Source organism: Melanerpes formicivorus, unplaced genomic scaffold (assembly GCF_026170545.1).
Source record: "Melanerpes formicivorus ecotype bairdi unplaced genomic scaffold, bMelFor1.0.p_v2 SCAF_16, whole genome shotgun sequence".
Classification (NCBI taxonomy): Eukaryota; Metazoa; Chordata; class Aves; order Piciformes; family Picidae; genus Melanerpes; species Melanerpes formicivorus.
In genome coordinates this window covers 537,668-557,863 of record NW_027142368.1, presented here as the reverse complement: position 1 = coordinate 557,863, position 20,196 = coordinate 537,668, and the positions used below count along the sequence as shown (strand labels likewise).

Here is a 20,196-nt window from a genome sequence, read left to right as displayed (position 1 = left end):
GTGGGAGGTGTCCCTGCCCATGGCAGGGAGTTGGAGCTGGCTGAGCTTTAAGGTCCCTTCCAACCCAACCCATTCTGTGAATCTATGAACAAGGCCACCCCTTCCTGGTTGCAGCTGGGCCTGCAGCAGAGGGACCTCTGCTTCATAACCCTGAGCAAGGAGAAGAATAGCAGCATCAGAAGAACCCTGCTGAAGCCAGGAGGCATTGTCTGCCTGCTTCACTCACCCAGCTGCACCTACATTCAGAGGCAGGATTAGAAGCAGCAGGCTGTGTACTTATCTCAGGGAATCCCAGCAGCTCTGATTTCCCCAGGGAACCTCATGATGGAGAAGTTTATCTCTCTTCTCCTTGGAGCTGGAGCAAATAAGAATCATGCAAATGGCCATGCTTTGCTCACTGAGATCTCTGAGTGACAGCTTCCCCAATCACCCCAGCCAGGTACTTCTACAGAGCTCCTGCTCAGGCTGAGGACTCTTTTTCAAGATGTTCTCTCTATTTCCACAGCTCTTTAAGATTTCCATCTTTTTTATTCCCCCCCTCCTCCTCTAAGTGCAGAGAAATTGGAATGAAAACTGTTCCTGAAGAGATTACTGAAGAACTGTCCTGGCTATGCCTTGCCACTGAGTGAAGAACATCTGTCAGCTCCTCAGGGCAGAGATTCACAGCATGGGTTGGGTTGGAAGGGACCTCAGAGCCCATCCAGTCTCAACCCCCTGCCATGGCATTCAACAAGTCCAAGTGCCAGGGGCTGCACTTTGGCCACAACAACCCCAGGCAGAGCTACAGGCTGGGGACAGAGTGGCTGAGAGGGACCTGGGGGTGCTGGTTGACAGCTGCCTAAACATGAGCCAGCAGTGTGCCCAGGGGGACAAGAAGGCCAATGGCATCCTGGCCTGCATCAGAAACAGTGTGGCCAACAGGAGCAGGGAGGTCATTGTGCCCTGTACTCAGCACTGGTTAGGCCACACCTTGAGTCCTGTGTCCAGTTCTGGGCTCCTCAGTTTAAGAAGGAAATTGAGAGACTTGAAGGTGTCCAGAGAAGGGCAACAAAGGTGGGGAGGGGTCTGGAGCACAGCCCTGTGAGGAGAGGCTGAGGGAGCTGGGGTTGCTTAGCCTGGAGAAGAGGAGGCTCAGGGGAGACCTCATTGCTCTCTACAGCTACCTGAAGGGAGGTTGGAGCCAGGTGGGGGTTGGTCTCTTCTCCCAGGCAGCCAGCAGCAGAACAAGAGGACACAGTCTCAAGCTGTGCCAGAGGAGGTTTAGGCTGGAGGTGATATGAGAAAGTTCTTCCCAGAGAGAGAGATTGGCCATTGGAATGTGCTGCCCAGGGAGGTGGTGGAGTCACCATCCCTGGAGGTGTTCAAGAGGGGATTGGATGTGGCACTTGGTGCCATGGTCTAGTCATGAGGTCTGTGGTGACAGCTTGGACTTGGTGATCTTTGAGGTCTCTTCCAACCTTGGTGATTCTGTGATATTGTGACACCTCCCACCAGCCCAGGTTGCTCAAGGCCTCATCCAGCCTGGCCTTCAACACCTCCAAATCCTGGGAAGAAAAGGGATTTACTCTCCAAAGCCATACCAGTGCTCAGACCAAGAGCCAGCAGAGAGATCCATTAGCAGCCAATTTTCATTTGAGACAGACCACCTATGGGACACAGCCCATGGAGGACACTGGAAAGCAGGGGGGCTTTCAGAGGTGATTCAACACAGCACAGGACACACTCATAGGATGGGTTGGTTGGAAGGGACCTCAAAGCTCAGCCAGTTCCAACCCCCCTGCCATGGGCAGGGACCCCTCCCACCAGCACAGGCTGCTCAAGGCCTCATCCAGCCTGGTCCTGAACCCCTCCAGGCAGGAGGCAGCCACAGCCTCCCTGGGCAGCCTGTGCCAGAGTCTCCCCAGCCTCACTCTCAACAATTTCTTCCTCCTCTCCACTCTCAATCTCCTCTCTCCCAGCTCAAAGCCATTGTTCCTCAGCCTGGCACTCCCAGCCCTTGTCCAAAGTCCCTCCCCAGCTCTCCTGGAGCCCTTCAGGCACTGCAAGGCTGCTCTGAGGTCTCCCTGGAGCCTTCTCTTCTCCAGGCTGCACAGCCCCAGCTCTCCCAGCCTGGCCCCATCAGGCTGGTGCTCCATCTCTCTGATCACCTTCATGGCCTCCTCTGGACACCAGGTAGACACCAGCTAAGTCCTTCCTAGTGGGTAAGGTTCTGAAGCTTTCAGCTACCTAGGCTCTGTTCAGAGCTACCCTGGATGAATCCTGCCAAATGCTCACAGCTATGCAAAAATCTCATTTCCAAATCACACTTCTGGCCTCCTTCTCCCATCTGTCCTCTGCCACTTCCATCACCCTGCCTGTCCTCCTTTCTTTCCAAAGCCACCAGCAAATGCCAGAGCTAAGCAATTATTGTTGATACCTAACATCACAGCAGCCTAATGCCAGAGGGCTCACAGCTTTGCCCTGACAACCCAATCCAAATGTCACCTCTGGAGAACACAAAGGTCCAGGAGCAGAGTCTCACCTGCCCTGCAACCTTCAGCATGAAATATGAATGGACTGAAAGGTCTCTTTGGTCCTGCTCATCCCCCATTCCCTCAGGCTCCACAGGAAATCTCATCCCTTAGCCTTTGTGGCACTGTAGCATTCTTCACCCAGGCAAAACCACAGGAAACCATAGAGTCACAGAATTGTTTTGGTTGAAGACCTCTAAGGTCACTCAGTCCAACCATAGGATCATGGTTAGGCCACACCTTGAGTCCTGTGTCCAGCTCTGGGCTCCTCAGTTTAAGAAAGACATTGAGAGACTTGAAGGTGTCCAGAGAAGGGCAAGAAAGCTGGGGAGGGGTCTGGAGCACAGCCCTGTGAGGAGAGGCTGAGGGAGCTGGGGTTGCTTAGCCTGCAGAAGAGGAGGCTCAGGGGAGACCTTCTTGCTCTTTCCAACTCCCTGAAGGGAGGTTGGAGCCAGGTGGGGGTTGGGCCTTCTCCCAGGCACCCAGCACCAGAACAAGAGGACACAGTCTCAAGCAGTGCCAGGGGAGGTTTAGTCTGGAGGTGAGGAGAAAGTTCTTCCCAGCAAGAGAGATTGGCCATGGGAATGTGCTGCCCAGGGAGGTGGTGGAGTCCCCATCCCTGGAGGTGTTCAAGAGGGGATTGGATGTGGCACTTGGAGCCATAGTTGAGTTGTCAGGAGGTGTTGGGTGACAGGTTGGACCTGATGACCTCTGAGGTCTTTTCCAACCTTATTGATTCTATGATTCCTTGAACACTTTCTGGGCTGGGGACTCCAGCACCTCCCTGGGCAGCCTCTTCCAAGCCAATCTCACCACTCTTGCAGCAAAGACGTTTTTCTTCATCTCCAACCTAGCCCTCCCCAATTCCAGGCCATTTCCTCTCCCTCTGTCACCTGAGATTAGGGAGAAGAGCCCAACCCTGCCCTCACTGCAGCCTCCTTCCAGGGAGCTGTGGAGGCCTTTGTCCCTGTCCATGGCAGGGGGGGTGGAACTAGAAGATATTTAAGGTCCCTTCCAACCCACTCTATGATTCTCTGAACTTCAGGATAAGGTTTTGCTTGCAGGAACAGAAGCTTCCAACATCCATTTCCCTTCCAAACAGGCTCAGCAGAAGCCCTCACAAGAGCTCAGAAGTCTCACTGCTATTAGATATGGTAAAGGAAGGACCAAAGCACACTGTGGAAAGTTACTCCAGACTGAAGATCAAGTGAGTTCAGCCTCAACTAATGAAAGTGGATTTGAACTGCATTAAGGCAGCTGTAATCATCTCTAACATAACTCAGTTTGGAAGGAAATTGAGTAAAAGAGAGAGGCCACACTACAGAAAGGTAAGGAAAGGGCAGGCAGAGGGAAATGCTGCTCCCAAATCAGATCAAGCTCCCAGGTGCTCCCATGCAAAACAGCCCTAAATGGATTTGGATTCCTCTGTGCTGCTTAACTTGCTCCATCAAGTACAATCCAAGTACCTCATGCACTGAAGGGCACTGGATTAGTCCTTTCATCCTGCACTGAAGGGCACTGGATCAGTCCTTACCCCCTGCACTGAGGGCACTGGATCAGTCCTTACCTCCTGCACTGAGGGCACTGGATCAGTCCTTACCCCCTGCACTGAGGGCACTGGATCAGTCCTTCCACCCTGTACTCAAGGGCACTGGATCAGTCCTTCCACCCTGAACTCAAGGGCACTGGATCAGTCCTTCCACCCTGCACTGAGGGCACTGGATCAGTCCTTACCCCCTGCACTCAAGGGCACTGGATCAGTCCTTACAGCCTGCACTGAGGGCACTGGATCAGTCCTTAGCCCCTGCACTGAGGGCACTGGATCAGTCCTTACCCCCTGCACTCAAGGGCACTGGATCAGTCCTTACGCCCTGCACTGAGGGCATTGGATCAGTCCTTACCCCCTGCACTGAGGGCACTGGATCAGTCCTTACGCCCTGCACTGAGGGCATTGGATCAGTCCTTACCCCCTGCACTGAGGGCACTGGATCAGTCCTTACCCCCTGCACTGAGGGCATTGGATCAGTCCTTACCCCCTGCACTGAGGGCACTGGATCAGTCCTTACCCCCCTGCACTGAGGGCACTGGATCAGTCCTTACCCCCTGCACTGAGGGCACTGGATCAGTCCTTACCCCCTGCACTGAGGGCACTGGATCAGTCCTTACAGCCTGCACTGAGGGCATTGGATCAGTCCTTACCCCTGCACTGAGGGCACTGGATCAGTCCTTACAGCCTGCACTGAGGGCACTGGATCAGTCCTTACCCCCTGCACTCAAGGGCACTGGATCAGTCCTTACCCCCTGCACTGAGGGCATTGGATCAGTCCTTATCCCTGCACTGAGGGCACTGGATCAGTCCTTACAGCCTGCACTGAGGGCACTGGATCAGTCCTTACCCCCTGCACTGAGGGCACTGGATCAGTCCTTACCCCCTGCACTGAGGGCACTGGCTCAGTCCTTACCCCCTGCACTCAAGGGCACTGAATCAGTCCTTCCACCCTGCACTGAGGGCACTGGATCAGTCCTTACCCCCTGCACTCAAGGGCACTGGATCAGTCCTTACCCCCTGCACTCAAGGGCACTGGATCAGTCCTTACCCCCTGCACTGAGGGCACTGGATCAGTCCTTACCCCCTGCACTGAGGGCATTGGATCAGTCCTTACCCCCTGCACTGAGGGCATTGGATCAGTCCTTACCCCCTGCACTGAGGGCACTGGATCAGTCCTTACCCCCTGTATCAAGAGCACTGGATCAGTCCTTCCACCCTGCACTGAGGGCACTGGATCAGTCCTTACCCCCTGTATCAAGAGCACTGGATCAGTCCTTCCACCCTGCACTGAGGGCACTGGATCAGTCCTTAGCCCCTGCACTCAAGGGCACTGGATCAGTCCTTAGCCCCTGCACTGAGGGCACTGGATCAGTCCTTACCCCCTGCACTCAAGGGCACTGGATCAGTCCTTACAGCCTGCACTGAGGGCATTGGATCAGTCCTTACCCCTGCACTGAGGGCACTGGATCAGTCCTTACAGTCTGCACTCAAGGGCACTGGATCAGTCCTTACCCCCTGCACTGAGGGCACTGGATCAGTCCTTACCCCCTGCACTGAGGGCACTGGATCAGTCCTTACCCCCTGCACTCAAGGGCACTGAATCAGTCCTTACCCCCTGCACTCAAGGGCACTGAATCAGTCCTTCCACCCTGCACTGAGGGCACTGGATCAGTGCTTACCCCCTGCACTCAAGGGCCCTGGATGCTGTGCAGTGTCTGCTAGGAGGTGCAGCAGCCAAAAACATCCACATCTCTCTAGCAGTATGTCCCTCAGTTTAGGAAGGAGGTTGACTTGCTGGAAGGTGTCCAGAGAAGGGCAACAAAGCTGGGGAGGGGTCTGGAGCACAGCCCTGTGAGGAGAGGCTGAGGGAGCTGGGGTTGCTTAGCCTGGAGAAGAGGAGGCTCAGGGGAGACCTTCTTGCTCTCTCCAACTCCCTGAAGAGAGGTTGGAGCCAGGTGGGGGTTGGTCTCTTCTCCCAGGCAACCAGCACCAGAACAAGAGGACACAGTCTCAAGCTGCACCAGGGGAAGTTTAGGCTGAAGGTTAGGAAGAAGTTCTACACAGAGAGAGTGATTGCCCATTGGAATGTGCTGCCCAGGGAGGTGGTGGAGTCCCCATCCCTGGAGGTGTTCAGGAGGAGACTTGATAGGGTGCTTGGTGCCATGGGTTAGTTGCTTAGGTGGTGTTGGATTGGTTGATGGGTTGGATGAGATGATCTTGAGGGTCTCTTCCAACCTGGTCTATTCTATTCTATTCTATTCTATTCTATTCTATTCTATTCTATTCTATTCTATTCTATTCTATTCTATTCTATTCTATTCTATTCTATTCTATTCTACTCTACTCTACTCTACTCTACTCTACTCTACTCTACTCTACTCTGTTCTGTTCTGTTCTGTTCTATTCCAGGTGTGGTCTCAGCAGGGCAGAGCAGAGAGGCAGGAGAAGCTCTTCCTGTACTGAGGACTGGCTGCCAGATCCTGGCCTGCTCCTGCCACAGAAGATGCCACAGCTCAGTGCTGGTCACACCTGAGCTAGGACTTCAACTAAAACCAGCACAAAAGAGATGATAAATCTTGCCCAGAGCTGTAAGATTAGACTCAGCCGCCCTGCTGCACTGGCACTGAAGCTGTAATCCAGTAATTCCCCCTGGCTGGCCAGACACATCCTCCACAGCATGGACACTAAAGCTGTCAAAAGCTTTCAGCCTCACAGTCTGACTTCAGCCTTCCCAGTGCAAATTGCCAGCCACAAAATCACCTTCATCTCAGCTGATGTTGTTCATTTCAGTTCCAAACCACCTACCTGCCACACAATTAGCCCTTACTAGCCTAGACTGACTAGTCCTGACCTGGACTGGTTAAAAAGCAGCAGGAACTGATTGATTGATGCAGGGACCTAGAAGAAGTCCTGTGTTGAGGGTTGGAATCTCCCAGGCCCTTCCAGATATTCACAGGGTGGATTTTTCTTGGGGGCTGCATGCCTCAACTCATTCTGTAGCTCCCAGGGGAGCAAAATCAAGAGGTGCAGCACAGTGAGGAACAACCTTCTACTGTGGAACCACCCCCTCAGCAAGCTGAACCCCAGCTGCACTTCACACTGAGGTTTGCAGAAGAGGATCAGAGGGCTGGAGCACCTCTCCCATGATGACAGACTGAGGAGTTGGGGTTGCTCAGTCTGGAGAGGAGAAGTGTCCCAGGAGCATCCTGCAGCTGGGGCAGGGCAATCCCAGGCACTGATACAGGCTGGGCAGGGACTGGCTGGAGAGCAGCCCTGAAGAAAAGGTCTTAGGGGCGCTGGGGGAGAAGCTCAGCAGGAGCCAGCAGGGAGCACTTGCAGCCCAGAGAGCCAAGCAGAGCCTGGGCTGCAGCAGCAGAAGTGTGGCCAGCAGGGCCAGGGAGGGGATTCTGCCCCTCTGCTCCACTCTGCTGAGACCACAGCTGGAGCTCTGGGGCCAGTTCTGGAGCCTCTGTGCCAGGAAGGCTCTGGAGGGGCTAGAAGGTGTCCAGAGCAGGGCCAGGAGGAGGAGCAGAGGGCTGGAGCTGCTCTGCTCTGCAGACAGCCTGAGACAGTTGGGGTTGTGCAGGCTGGAGAGGAGAAGGCTCCCAGGAGACCTTCTGGTGGCCTTCCAGGAGCTGCAGGGGGCTCCAAGCAAGCTGGGGAGGGACTTTGGAGGGTGTCAGGGAGGGATAGGACTGGGGGGGATGGAGCAGAACTAGAAGTGAGGAGCTTGAGATTGGCTGTGAGGAAGAAGTTGTTGGCCAGGAGGGTGGTGAGAGCCTGGCCCAGGCTGCCCAGGGAGGTGGTGGAAGCCTCCTGCCTGGAGGTGTTTGCAGCCAGGCTGGAGGTGGCTGTGAGCAAGCTGCTGTGGTGTGAGGTGTCCCTGCCCATGGCAGGGGGTTGGAGCTGGCTGAGCCTTGAGCTCCCTTCCAGCCCTGACAGCTCTGTGATGGTGAAGTCCTGGACTTGATCAGCAAGATCACCTCAGCTCCTGGCCTTCAGCTGAACAGGACCTAAACCAGACAGTAAGTCCAGCTACAGCAGGCACTCACTGCTTGTCAAGTCCAGCTTGGAGTGGCATCAAACTACATGGTGATGAGCCACACCAGGGATGTGGCTCAAGCCTCTGCTAAACCAGGGACAGCTGGCACCTTATTAATGTTGGATTTCACAGCAGCCTCCTCCTGCTGGCAGCTCTTCTTCCCCAGCCTGTTGAGAGCTGATGATGGGCAAAACCAGCATGGCCAAATGTGAAGGGCTTCATTTCCAATTTGAATCAAACCCAAACCTCTTTGCAGTGTTTCCTACTTGAGCTGATCCTTCTGCCCTGGACTTTCTGATTGTCAGTGCCACCAGGGCAGACATTTGCAGCAGACAGCTACAAAGCTGAGTGAAAAACCCAATTCAGGGGTGTACTGCACAAGATGTCTTCACAAAGCTCCTCTGAAGAGCTCAAGGAAACCCACACCGCCACTGACCATTCCCTTCTTAGTATCACAGTATCATATTATCAGTCAGGGTTGGAAGGGACCACAAGGATCATCCAGTTCCAACCCCCCTGCCATGGGCAGGGACACCCCACACTAGATCAGCCTGGCCACAGCCTCAGCCAGCCTGGCCTTAAACACCTCCAGGGACAGGGCCCCAACCACTTCCCTGCACAACCCATTCCAGGCCTTCACCACTCTCCTGGGGAAGAACTTCCTCCTCCCCTCCAGCCTCAATCTCCCCACCTCCAGCTTCATTCCATTCCCCCTAGTCCTAGCACTGCCTGAGATCCTGAGCAGTCCCTCCCCAGCCTTCCTGGAGCCCCCTGCAGATCCTGCAAGGCCACAATGAGGTCACCTCAGAGCCTTCTCTTCTCCAGACTGAACAGCCCCAACTCCTTCAGTCTGTCCTCACAGGAGAGGTGCTCCAGCCCTCTGCTCATCCTCCTGGCCCTTCTCTGGACACCTTCCAGCCCCTTCAGATCCCTCTTGTCATAGGGGCTCCAGAACTGGAGGCAGTACTGCAGGTGGGGTCTCCCCAGAGCTGAGCAGAGGGGGAGAATCACCTCCCTTGCCCTGCTGGCCACACTTCTCCTGCTGCAGCCCAGGCTCTGCTTGGCTTTCTGGGCTGCAAGTGCACACTGAGAGCTCCTGCTGAGCTTCTCCTCCCCCAGCACCCCCAAGGCTCTCTCCTCAGGGCTGCTTTCCAGCCAGTCCCTGCCCAGCCTGGATTTGTGCCTGGGATTGCCTCCACCCAGCTGCAGGACCCTGCCCTTGCTCTGGTTGAACCTCCTGAGGTTGGCTTGTGCCCACCTCTGCAGCCTGTCCAGCTCCCTCTGGATGGATCCCTTCCCTCCAGCTGTCTGCTATACCTCACAGCTTGGTGTCATCAGCAAACCTGCTGAGGGTGCACTCTTTCAGGTCTCATCCTCCAAAGGCAGGTCAGGGATGAACTGGCAGCTCCTCAAAGCTACCACAGACCAACTCCAGCCTGACTCGCATCTCATCCACAACAAGCAGGCAACTTCTGCTGAAACAGAGGGCATGGGGGCATGCAGGGGAAGAGCAGCAGCAGCCTGAGAGCAAAGCAGCTTGGTACTCACACTCAGCAGGAGGCACTTGTTTTCTTTGATGGCACCTATGCAGCCCACGAAGCCAATGATCATGACAAAGGTCCCGGTGACGATCAGCAGGTTGGCAGCCGACAGGGACGGGAAGGATGAGGACAGGGTGGCAAAGTTCCCTTGGGTAACAGCCAGCCAGATGCCTACTCCAAGGATTCCACAGCCTCCCAGCTGGCAAAACAAAGGGAAACAAAGAAAACTTGGTTAGTGCAGCTGAGCAACCCCAGATGCTAATCCAGACCAGCGTGGCGCTGCTGGGGGAAAGCAGCAGCACACCGAGCAAGGAAGCAGAGAACTGTTTGGGTTGGGAGAGACCTCTAAGATCACTGAGTGCTGGCAGCAACCCAACCCCACCATGGCCACTAAGCCATGTCCCCAGGAGCCATGCCCACACCTTTCTTGAGGCACTTGGAGCCATGGTTCAGTGGTCAGGAGGTGTTGGGTGGCAGGTTGGGCTTGATGATCTCTGAGGTCTTTTCCAACCTGGTTAATTCTATGAAACACCAGGTTTGGATTATCTGCCAGTCCTCCCCAAGCCACACCAGGCCCTCTGAAACAGAGGCTTCCCTTAGCACTACCTTCAGAGGGGGGTTTAAACCCCCTGGTTCCACCAAGGGGTGAAGCACAGCTGTGAGGCTCCATCCAAGGACCACAACAACACTCAGGCACCTGGATAAGGAAAAGCTGAAGGCTATCAAGAGCCACCAAGAGAGCCACCAAGAGAGCCACCAAGAGAGCCACCAAGAGAGCCAGCAGAGCCTTTCAGGAAGAGGGGACAGTTTCTGTTCCCACACAGTAAAGAAACTCCCTCTCCTCTCCCTCTCTTCTGATCAGCAGCATCATTCCCAGCCCAAGATCCAGGGACCAGAGGAGCCATGTGTACTTATTCTGGAGCAGAGTGAAGAGAGAACTCCACCACCTCCCTGGGCAGCCTCTTCCAATCCCTGACCACTCTTGCAGCAAAGACATTTTGTTTCATCTCCAACCTAACCCTCCCCTGGCAGAATAGAAAAAAACAGGTTGGAAGAGACCTTCGAGATCATCCAGTCCAACCTATCATCCAACACCACCTAATCAACTAACCCATGGCACCAAGCACCCTATCAAGTCTCCTCCTAAGCACCTCCTGGGATGGTGAATCTACCACCTCCCTGGGCAGCACATTCCCATGGCCAACTACTCTTTTTGTGTAAAACTTCTTCCTAACATCCAGTCTGAACCTCCCCTGGCACAGCTTGAGACTGTGTCCTCTCGTTCTGCTGCTGGCTGCCTGGGAGAAGAGCCCAACCCCCACCTGGCTCCAACCTCCCTTCAGGGAGTTGGAGAGAGCAAGAAGGTCTCCCCTGAGCCTCCTCTTCTCCAGGCTAAGCAACCCCAGCTCCCTCAGCCTCTCCTCACAGGGCTGTGCTCCAGACCCCTCCCCAGCTTTCTTGCCCTTCTCTGGACACCTTAGAATCATAGAATCAACCAGGCTGGAAGAGACCTCCAAGATCATCCAGTCCAACCTATCACCCACCCCTATCCAATCAACTAGACCATCCACTAAGTGCCTCATCCAGTCTTTTCTGGAAGGTCTCCAAGGATGGTGACTCCACCACCTCCCTGGGCAGCACATCCCAATGGGCAATCACTCTCTCTATGAAGAACTTCTTCCTAACATCCAGCCCAAACCTCCCCTGGCACAACTTGAGACTGTGTCCTCTTCTTCTGTTGCTGGTTGCCTGAGAGAAGAGCCCAACCCCCACCTGGCTCCAACCTCCCTTCAGGGAGTTGGAGAGAGCAAGAAGGTCTCCCCTGAGCCTCCTCTTCTCCAGGCTAAGCAACCCCAGCTCCCTCAGCCTCTCCTGATAGGCCTCCTCATCTTCAGGAAATCATCATCTGCTTGACTATACCTACTTCCAGCATCTCAACATCTTTCCTAACCTGAGGAGCCCAGAACTGGACACAGGACTCAAGGTGTGGCCTAACCAGTGCTGAGCACAGGGCACAATGACCTCCCTGCTCCTGCTGGCCACACTGTTCCTGATGCAGGCCAGGATGCCCTTGGCCTTCTTGGCTGCCTGGGCGCACTGCAGGCTCATGTTCAGCCTACCATCAACCAGTACCCCCAGGTCCCTCTCTGCCTGGCTGCTCTCATCCACTCTGACCCCAGCCTGTAGCACTGCATTTCAGGCCATTTCCTCTCACTCTGTCACCTGAGAGTAAGGAGCAGAGCTCAACACCCAGCTCACTGCAGCCTCCTTTCAGGGAGCTGTAGAGAGCTATGAGGTCTCTCCTCAGCCTCCTCTCCTCAGTAAGATGTAACACTCCAGAACAAGACACAGATTTACTAAATCCAAGACAACTTCCAATATCAAACCTCTTCCCCTCTACTGAAAGACAGACACTGAGCAAAGGAGAAGATTCATGTCCCAGAGACATTGAATAAAACCCACATCCCAGTTAGGTGCCTCAGAGAGCTGCCCAGAATGGCTCAAGCACTTCCAAGCCTTTGTTCTTCCCATCCCAATTCACCATCTCCAATGCTCCCAGGGCTAGAGCATCTCTGCTGGGAGCACAGGCTGAGAGAGTTGGGGCTGTGCAGCCTGCAGAGGAGAAGGCTCCAGGGGCACCTCAGAGCTGCCTGCCAGGAGCTGAAGGGATCCTGCAGGAAGGCTGCAGAGAGACTTCTGCTGAGGGGGCTGGAGCCAGGCCAAGGGGGAATGGTTTGGAGCCGAGGCAGAGCAGGGTTAGAGTGGAGCTGAGGAAGAAGTTCTTCAGTGTGAGGGTGGTGAGGTTTTGGCACAGGCTGCTCAGGGAGGATGTGGAATGCCTCCAGTCAAAGACCAGTTCAACTCATCAAAGATTAAATTAAACAGACCTATGAAAGCCCAATTCAGACCTCCTGTCAAAGACCTGAGGGTGTCAAGGCCAGGTTGGACGAGGCCAGGAGCAGCTGAGTCTAGTTGAAAGATGTCCCAGCCCATGGCAGGGAGGTTGGAGTAGATGATCTCTGTGGTGCCTTCCAACCTAAGAGTCTATGTCAGAAAGCTTACCAGAGCATCATCCCCTGGTAGGACACCTCCCACCTCTTCTTCCTTAGCTCCTGTCTGGGGTCTAGCCTCCCTTGGGAGCAAGAGAGCATTCAGATGATAAAGGAGAAGGTCTGCAGGGCCAGGACAAGAGGCAATGGCTTCAAAGTAGAGCAGAGCAGATTGAGACTGGGTGCTTAGGAAGCAGTTATTTACTACAAGGGTGGTGGAGCACTGCAACAGGCTGCCCAGGGAGGTGCTTGAGGCTCTTTCCCTGGGGATCACCAAAGTTGGAAGAGACCTCAGAGATCATCAAGTCCAAGCTGTCACCACAGACCTCATGACTAGACCATGACCAAGTGCCACATCCAATCCCCTCTTGAACACCTCCAGGGATGGGGACTCCACCACCTCCCTGGGCAGCACTTTCCAATGGCCAACAACTCTCTAAGGGAAGAACTTTCTCCTCACCTCCTCCCCTGGCACAGCTTGAGACTGTGTTCCAGGTGAGGCTGGAGAGGGCTCTGGGCAACCTGACCTAGGGGAGGATGTGCCTGCTGAGTGCAGAGGCGGTTGGCCTGGATGAGCTCTGGAGGTGCCTTCCAACCCAGCCCATGCTGTGATTCTATCAAGGTCCCTTTAAATCCTTAAAAGCCCAGCCAGAAGAGGAGGTAGGAGGGCAGTGCAGGCAGCACAGAGCCACACCATTCACAATTTATCAGCTAGGAACTCCCAGGAACAAAGGAACTCCTGAACACCACCACCACTCCTAAGCAGGCTGCTTACAAGGGTGACTACAAGAGCTTACAAGCACCTGAGTGAAGCTGGGCAATTACATGGAATTAAAAGCAAAGAGGATTGGGCATGATTATGCAGCCACACAGCAGAGCAGTGCTGAGGCCTCTTTCTTTCCTGCTCTCCCTTCTACAATAACCTTCTCTCTGTCTTTTAATGCAGTTTGATGATTGCACTTTATTATCCAACTCAATTAAAGGCTAGGAGAGGAATTGTGTGGGTGGAGGAGCAAGGCAGACAGGGGAGCAAGGCAGACAGGGGAGCACAGCAATTAGCTCTGCAGAAAGGGGCTGAACAGAAAGCAGCTCACCAAGCAAGGGAAGGAGAAAGAGCTAATCCTGGGGCAGAGCTGAGCCTCAGAAGTGAAACACAGGAGAAAAGCAGAAGAGCCAGAGCAGCTGCTGGTACTGATTGCTCAGCTCTCCCCTGCCTGCCACTGAAGTCCCCTCAAGAGGTGGCTGTGGCTCAGGGCAGGACTCCTCAACTCTGCTCAGTTGCACTCTGTGATAGGACAAGGAGCAAGGGATGGAAACCCCAGCACAGGAGGCTCCACCTCACCAGGAGGAGAACTTCTTCACTGTGAGGGTCCCAGAGCCCTGGAGCAGGCTGCCCAGAGAGGTTGTGGAGTCTCCTTCTCTGGAGCCTTCCCAGCCCTGTCTGGATGTGTTCTGTGTGACCTGTGCTGGATTCTCTGCTCCTGCTCTGGCAGGGGGGTTGGACTGGATGATCTCCAGACCCTAACATCCTGTGATCTGTGATCCCAGGCTGGTCTGTTTTGAGCCAAGGAGCCAAGCTGCACCTCACTGTAAGACACCCCAGCTGCACTGATCTGCACAGAGAGAAAGCAGCCTCCAGGACACAGGGACTCAAACCATCCCACTCAGCTGCCCCTTCAGACACATCACCACATTCACCCTCCCACCCACCATGGAGGGACAGTCCATGTCCTGCCCATAGACTGGAAACACCTCCCTTAGAGAATGGTTTGGGTTGGAAGAAACCTTACAGCTCATCCAGTTCCATCTCCCTGCCATGGGCAGGGACACTTCCCACCAGCACAGCTTGCTCAAGGCCTCATCCAGCCTGGCCTTGATGGGGTATCCACAGCCTCCCTGAGCAATCATGGAATCATCTTGGATGGAAAAGAGCCCTTTAAGATAATTGAGACCAACCTTTATGCAACTCTACCAAGCTTGGTGCCCTCAGCAACTCATCTCTGCTTCTTCTAAGCATCTCCAGGGACTGGGACTCAGCCACCACCCTGTGGAGCCTGCTCCAGTGTCTGAGAATCCTTTCAGTGAAGAAGCTGCTTCTAATGTCCAATCTAATCCCCCCCCCCCCCCCGGTGCACCTTGAGGCCATTTCCTCTCATCCTATCAAGTGCTACAAGAGAGAACAGAGTGACCCCCACCTTCCTTTCAGGGAGCTATAGAGCATGAGAAGGTCTCCCCTCCACCTCTTTTCTCCACACCAGACAGCCTTAGATCTCTCAGACACTCCTCAAAAGTTCTCCAGACCCTTCATCACCTTTGTTTCCCTTCTCTGGACATGGCCCAGGGAAGCTACAGTCAGAATCAAACACCAGGTTTGGATTATCTACCAGTCCTCCCCCCAAGCCACACCAGGCCCTCTGAAACAGAGGCTTCCCTTAGCACTACCTTCAGAGGGGGGTTTAAACCCCCTGGTTCCACCAAGGGGTGAAGCACAACTGTGAGGCTCCATCCAAGGACCACAACAACACTCAGGCACCTGGGTAAGGAAATGCTGAAGGCTATCAAGAGCCACCAAGAGAGCCACCAAGAGAGCCACCAAGAGAGCCAGCAGAGCCTTTCAGGAAGAGGGGACAGTTTCTCTTCCCATACAAGAAAGAAACTCCCTCTCCTCTCCCTCCCTTCTGATCAGCAGCATCATTCCCAGCCTAAGATCCGGGGACCAGAGGAGTCATGTTTGTTTACTCGAAGAGGTGATTTGAAACAGTCAGCATGGCTTCCCCAAGGGCAATCCTGCCTGACCAACCTGGTGGCCTTCCCTGAGCAGGTGACAACATCAATAGCTGAGGGGAGAGCAGCTGATGTCGTTTCCCTGGAGCTGAGCACAGCCTTCCACACTGTCCCACACCACATCCTGGTCTCCAGGCTGGTGACACATGGGTGTGATGGGTGACCACTGGATGGATACAGAACTGGCTTGAGGGCTGCACCCAGAGAGTGGCTGTCCATGGCTCCATGGCCCAGGGGAGGCCAGGGACAAGCAGAGTCCCTCAGGGATCAGTCCTGAGCCCAGGCTTGTTCAACATCTCTGTGGGTGCCAGGGACAGTGGCACTGAGTGCAGCCTCAGCAGGGTTGCTGATGACACCAAGCTGTGTGGGGCAGCAGACAGCTGGAGGGAAGGGATCCATCCAGAGGGAGCTGGACAGGCTGGAGAGGTGGGCACAAGCCAACCTCAGGAGGTTCAACCAGACCAAAATCAGGGTCCTGCAGCTGGGTGGAGGCAACCCCAGGCACAAATCCAGGCTGGGCAGGGACTGGCTGGAAAGCAGCCCTGAGGAGAGAGCCTTGGGGGTGCTGGGGGAGGAGAAGCTCAGCAGGAGCTCTCAGTGTGCACTTGCAGCCCAGAAAGCCAAGCAGAGCCTGGGCTGCAGCAGGAGAAGTGTGGCCAGCAGGGCAAGGGAGGTGATTCTCCCCCTCTGCTCAGCTCTGGGGAGACCTCACCTGGAGTCCTGCCTCCAGTTCTGGAGCCCCTATGACAAGAGGGATGTGGAGGGGCTGGAAGGTGTCCAGAGCAGGGCCAGGAGGATGAGCAGAGGGCTGGAGCACCTCTCCTGTGAGGACAGACTGAAGGAGTTGGGGCTGTTGAGTCTGGAGAAGAGAAGGCTCCCAGGTGACCTCATTGTGGCCTTCCAGGATCTGAAGGGGGCTCCAGGAAGGCTGGGGAGGGACTGCTCAGGATCTCAGGCAGTGATAGGACTAGGGGGAATGGAATGAAGCTGGAGGTGGGGAGATTGAGGCTGGAGGGGAGGAGGAAGTTCTTCCCCAGGAGAGTGGTGAAGCCCTGGAATGGGTTGTGCAGGGAGGTGGTTGGGGCCCTGTCCCTGGAGGTGTTTAAGGCCAGGCTGGCTGAGGCTGTGGCCAGGCTGATCTAGTGTGGGGTGTCCCTGCCCATGGCAGGGGGGTTGGAACTGGATGATCCTTGTGGTCTCTTCCAACCCTGACTGAGTCTATGATACTATGATTCTATGATGATACTCTGGAGCAGAGTGAAGGGGGAACTGTTGCAGTGGGTTCTCTGCTGCCTGTTTGTTTTGATATCAGCATCTTGGTGTCTAAAGAGCTGCTAAGCTAGGGAGAATCTTCCTCAGTTATCTGTGATGCTCCCTTTCCTCCACTTTTTCTCTCCCTACCCCATCCCCAACCCCCAGAGTCCTCCTTTGTGCCAGGCAGTCAGGAGCAGAGTGAGGAGCTGATGAGTCTTGACAGCTTTCAGGGCTGGCTGAGATGTGAAGTTAAACAAAGCCAGACCCATTCACAGGGCTGTTCTGGACAAGCTGGGGGCTCCCATGCAAACACTGAGCCCAGCCTGCTTCCAAGAGACAACATTGAACCGAAAGGATTAGCAAGAAGCCTGCAGTCTGAACAGGAGCCAGCAGTGTGCCCAGGGGGACAAGAAGGCCAATGGCATCCTGGCCTGCACCAGAAACAGTGTGGCCAGCAGGAGCAGGGAGGTCATTGTGCCCTGTGCTCAGCACTGCTGAGGCCACACCTTGAGTCCTGTGTCCAGTTCTGGGCTCCTCAGGTTAGGAAAGATGTTGAGGTGCTGGAAGGTGTCCAGAGAAGGGCAAGAAAGCTGGGGAGGGGTCTGGAGCACAGCCCTGTGAGGAGAGGCTGAGGGAGCTAGGGTTGCTTAGCCTGGAGAAGAGGAGGCTCAGGGGAGACCTTCTTGCTCCAGCACAAGAGAGACATGGACCTGATGGAGAAGGTCCAGAAGCTCCAGGAAGACCTCAGAGATGCATTTCAATATCTGCAGGGGAGCTGCAGGCAGGCTGGGGAGGGACTGCTCAGAAGGGGCTATGGGGATAGGCCAAGGGGCAAGGGTTTGGAACTGGAGCAGGGCAGAGTTAGGTTGGACACTAGGAGAGAGTTGTGCCCAGGGAGGCTGGGGAGACTCTGGCACAGGCTGCCCAGGGAGGTGGTTGAGGCTCCATCCCTGGAGTCATTCAAGCTCAGCCTGGCTGTGTCCCTGGGCAGCCTGCTCTGGGCTCTGGCTGGAGCTGTCCCTGCTGCCTGCAGGGGGTTGGACAGGATGCCCTTGGAGGCTGCCTTCCCACCAGATGCAATCTGTGCCTGAGCTGGCAAACCCTGAGTGCACAGACCCGAGCAGGGGGCTCTCTCTTTGCAAGCCCTGCACTTTGCACCTGGCTGTGGCAGGAGTGCTTTCTTGTGCTCAAGACAAAGCTCTCCCAGGGTTTACACAGCAGAGTCCAGCAGCAGAGCCCTACAACCCAGGCTGGCTCTCCCTGACAAGGAGACACGGACATGTGTGAGCCTGCTCCCTAGGCAGGATGGGGGGGGAGGGGGGGAGGGAAGCCCTGCTGCCTACAGAATTAGAGCCTCCAAATTGTTCTAATGGGTTAGGAAATAAATTATTCAGGCCTCAGTGCAGAGAGCTGGAATTGATCATCCAGGATGGTAAACAAAGCAATCCTGAGCAGCCCAGGATAGATGCATGCTGGTGAGGCCAATGATCCTGGAGCTGCAGCTACGTGCTGCACACATCCTGCAGGAGAGATTGCCTCCTGGTGCAGGGTAATGGCTGGGGGTGGCTCTGAGTGGGGGTTTTATTGCTTTGATTACAGGGAAAATGCTCCTAATTGAGGCTCCTCAGATTGTATCTGAGCAGGGTCTACACATCATGCTTCCTCTCCTACAGAAACACAACAATAATTCCTCTGGTATTGAGCAGAGCCCCAAGTGGAAGACAGGGCTCTGGAGTTCAACTCTGCTCAGTGAGGCCCAGGGACAGCACAAGGGACAGCAAGGGGCACAAACTGGAAGCCAATGCTCAGCAAGAGCTAAAGGAGCTGTGGGGAGCAAGAGGCTGGGGCCAGACTCTGCTGAGTGGTGCCCAGGGACAGCACAAGGGACAGCAAGGGGCACAGAGTGGCAGCCAGGAGGTTGGAGCTGAGCAGGAGGAGAAAGTTGTTTGGTGTGAGGCTGCTGGAGGCCTGGAGCAGGCTGCCCAGAGAGGTTGTGGAGTCTTCTTATCTGGAGAGCTTCCAAACCCCCCTGGGCATTGTGCTGCTGGGCAAGCTGCTAGGGGTGCCCTGCTGGGGCAGGGGGGTTGGATTGGGTGAGCTCCAGGCCTTCCAACCCCTGCCATGGTAGGATTCTATCACTCTGAACTGTAAACTAAACTCACTTGGAAGGGTTTTCTCCCTCAGTCTCCACCTATTTAAGCTGGAAGAGCTTTCTCAATTGCACCTCTGCGAATATGCTTCCCCCTGTAACCAGGGAGCAAGAGCATAAGGTAGGAAAGCCAACATCCAAGTATTAGCAGCAGTGAGGTGAGCATTGCCCACAAAAGTTCTTGTGATGTAAGGCAGCCTGCAACTACTGCTCCTTCCAGCCAGACACACAGAGGGAAGTGGCCTTGTTTAGCCTGTCAAGGAACAAAAGCAGGGCAGACTTCATTGCTCTCTGCAGCTCCCTGGCAGCAGGATGGAGCCAGGTGGGGATTGGTCTCTTCTCCCTTGAAGGTGTCCAGAGAAGGGCAATGAAGCTGGGGAGGGGTCTGGAGCACAGCCCTGTGAGGAGAGGCTGAGGGAGCTGGGGTTGCTTAGCCTGGAGAAGAGGAGGCTCAGGGGAGATCTCATTGCTCTCTCCAACTCCCTGAAGGGAGGTTGGAGCCAGGTGGGGGTTGGTCTCGTCTCCCAGGCACCCAGCAGCAGAACAAGAGGACACAGTCTCAAGCTGTGCCAGGGGAGGTTTAGGCTGGAGGTGAGGAGGAAGTTCTTCCCAGCAAGAGAGATTTGCCTTGGGAATGTGCTGCCCAGGGAGGTGGTGGAGTCCCCACCCCTGGAGGTGTTTAGGAAGAGCCTGGATGAGGCCCTTGGTGCCATGGTTTGGTTGATCAGATGGTGCTGGGTGACAGGTTAGAATTGATGAAGGTCTCTTCCAACCTGGTCCATTCTGTATTCTCCCCTCTAGCCTTAGCAAACCCTTAGCATTCCACCAGACCTGCTGCACACACAACAGTGGCAGGGAACTCCTAGAACTCCTGCCCACAGGTGCCCTTGTGTTGGTGCAATCAGCAGCTCACCTCAGCACCACCACAGTGCCCATGGACTGCAGGAAATGAACTAACTGCCTTTCTGAAGCAGAGAACTGCCCTCCAGCTCTCTGCACACACCTGCTTGCTACCCCTCCACAGTGCTGCCTCCTGCTCTGGCAGCCATGCCCCAGGTTTGCAGTGCTGCCTGGGGAACCTGGGCAGCTGCCAGCTGCCATCACTCCAGAGCACTTGAGCTGTCTCGAAATCTGCATCAGAAAAAAATCAATGAGGACTGGGCTCATGGAGCCTAGAGATGATTGTAAATGTCTCCCTGATTTCCCACTCTTAGTTCTAAAGCAGCCTCTTAAAGCTTGGCTGAATGCAAGCACATCTTTCCAGCCCCCAGTAAAGCTTTAGCACCTCGATTGCCAGCCAGCCTGACTCAGCACAAC

At 55.1% G+C, this 20,196-nt stretch overlaps 1 protein-coding gene across 5 annotated transcripts in view; it reads right to left on the bottom strand.

Annotated features, from left to right (window-relative positions):
* TSPAN4 (tetraspanin 4) overlaps positions 1–20,196 on the bottom strand; it is a 628,454-nt gene that overhangs the window by 92,099 nt on the left and 516,159 nt on the right. For all 5 annotated transcript variants that reach the window (XM_068147771.1, XM_068147773.1, XM_068147772.1 and 2 more), the window contains one exon: positions 9,650–9,841. In XM_068147771.1, coding sequence (XP_068003872.1) covers positions 9,650–9,841 — 192 coding nt within the window. The remainder of the gene's footprint in view (positions 1–9,649; positions 9,842–20,196) is intronic.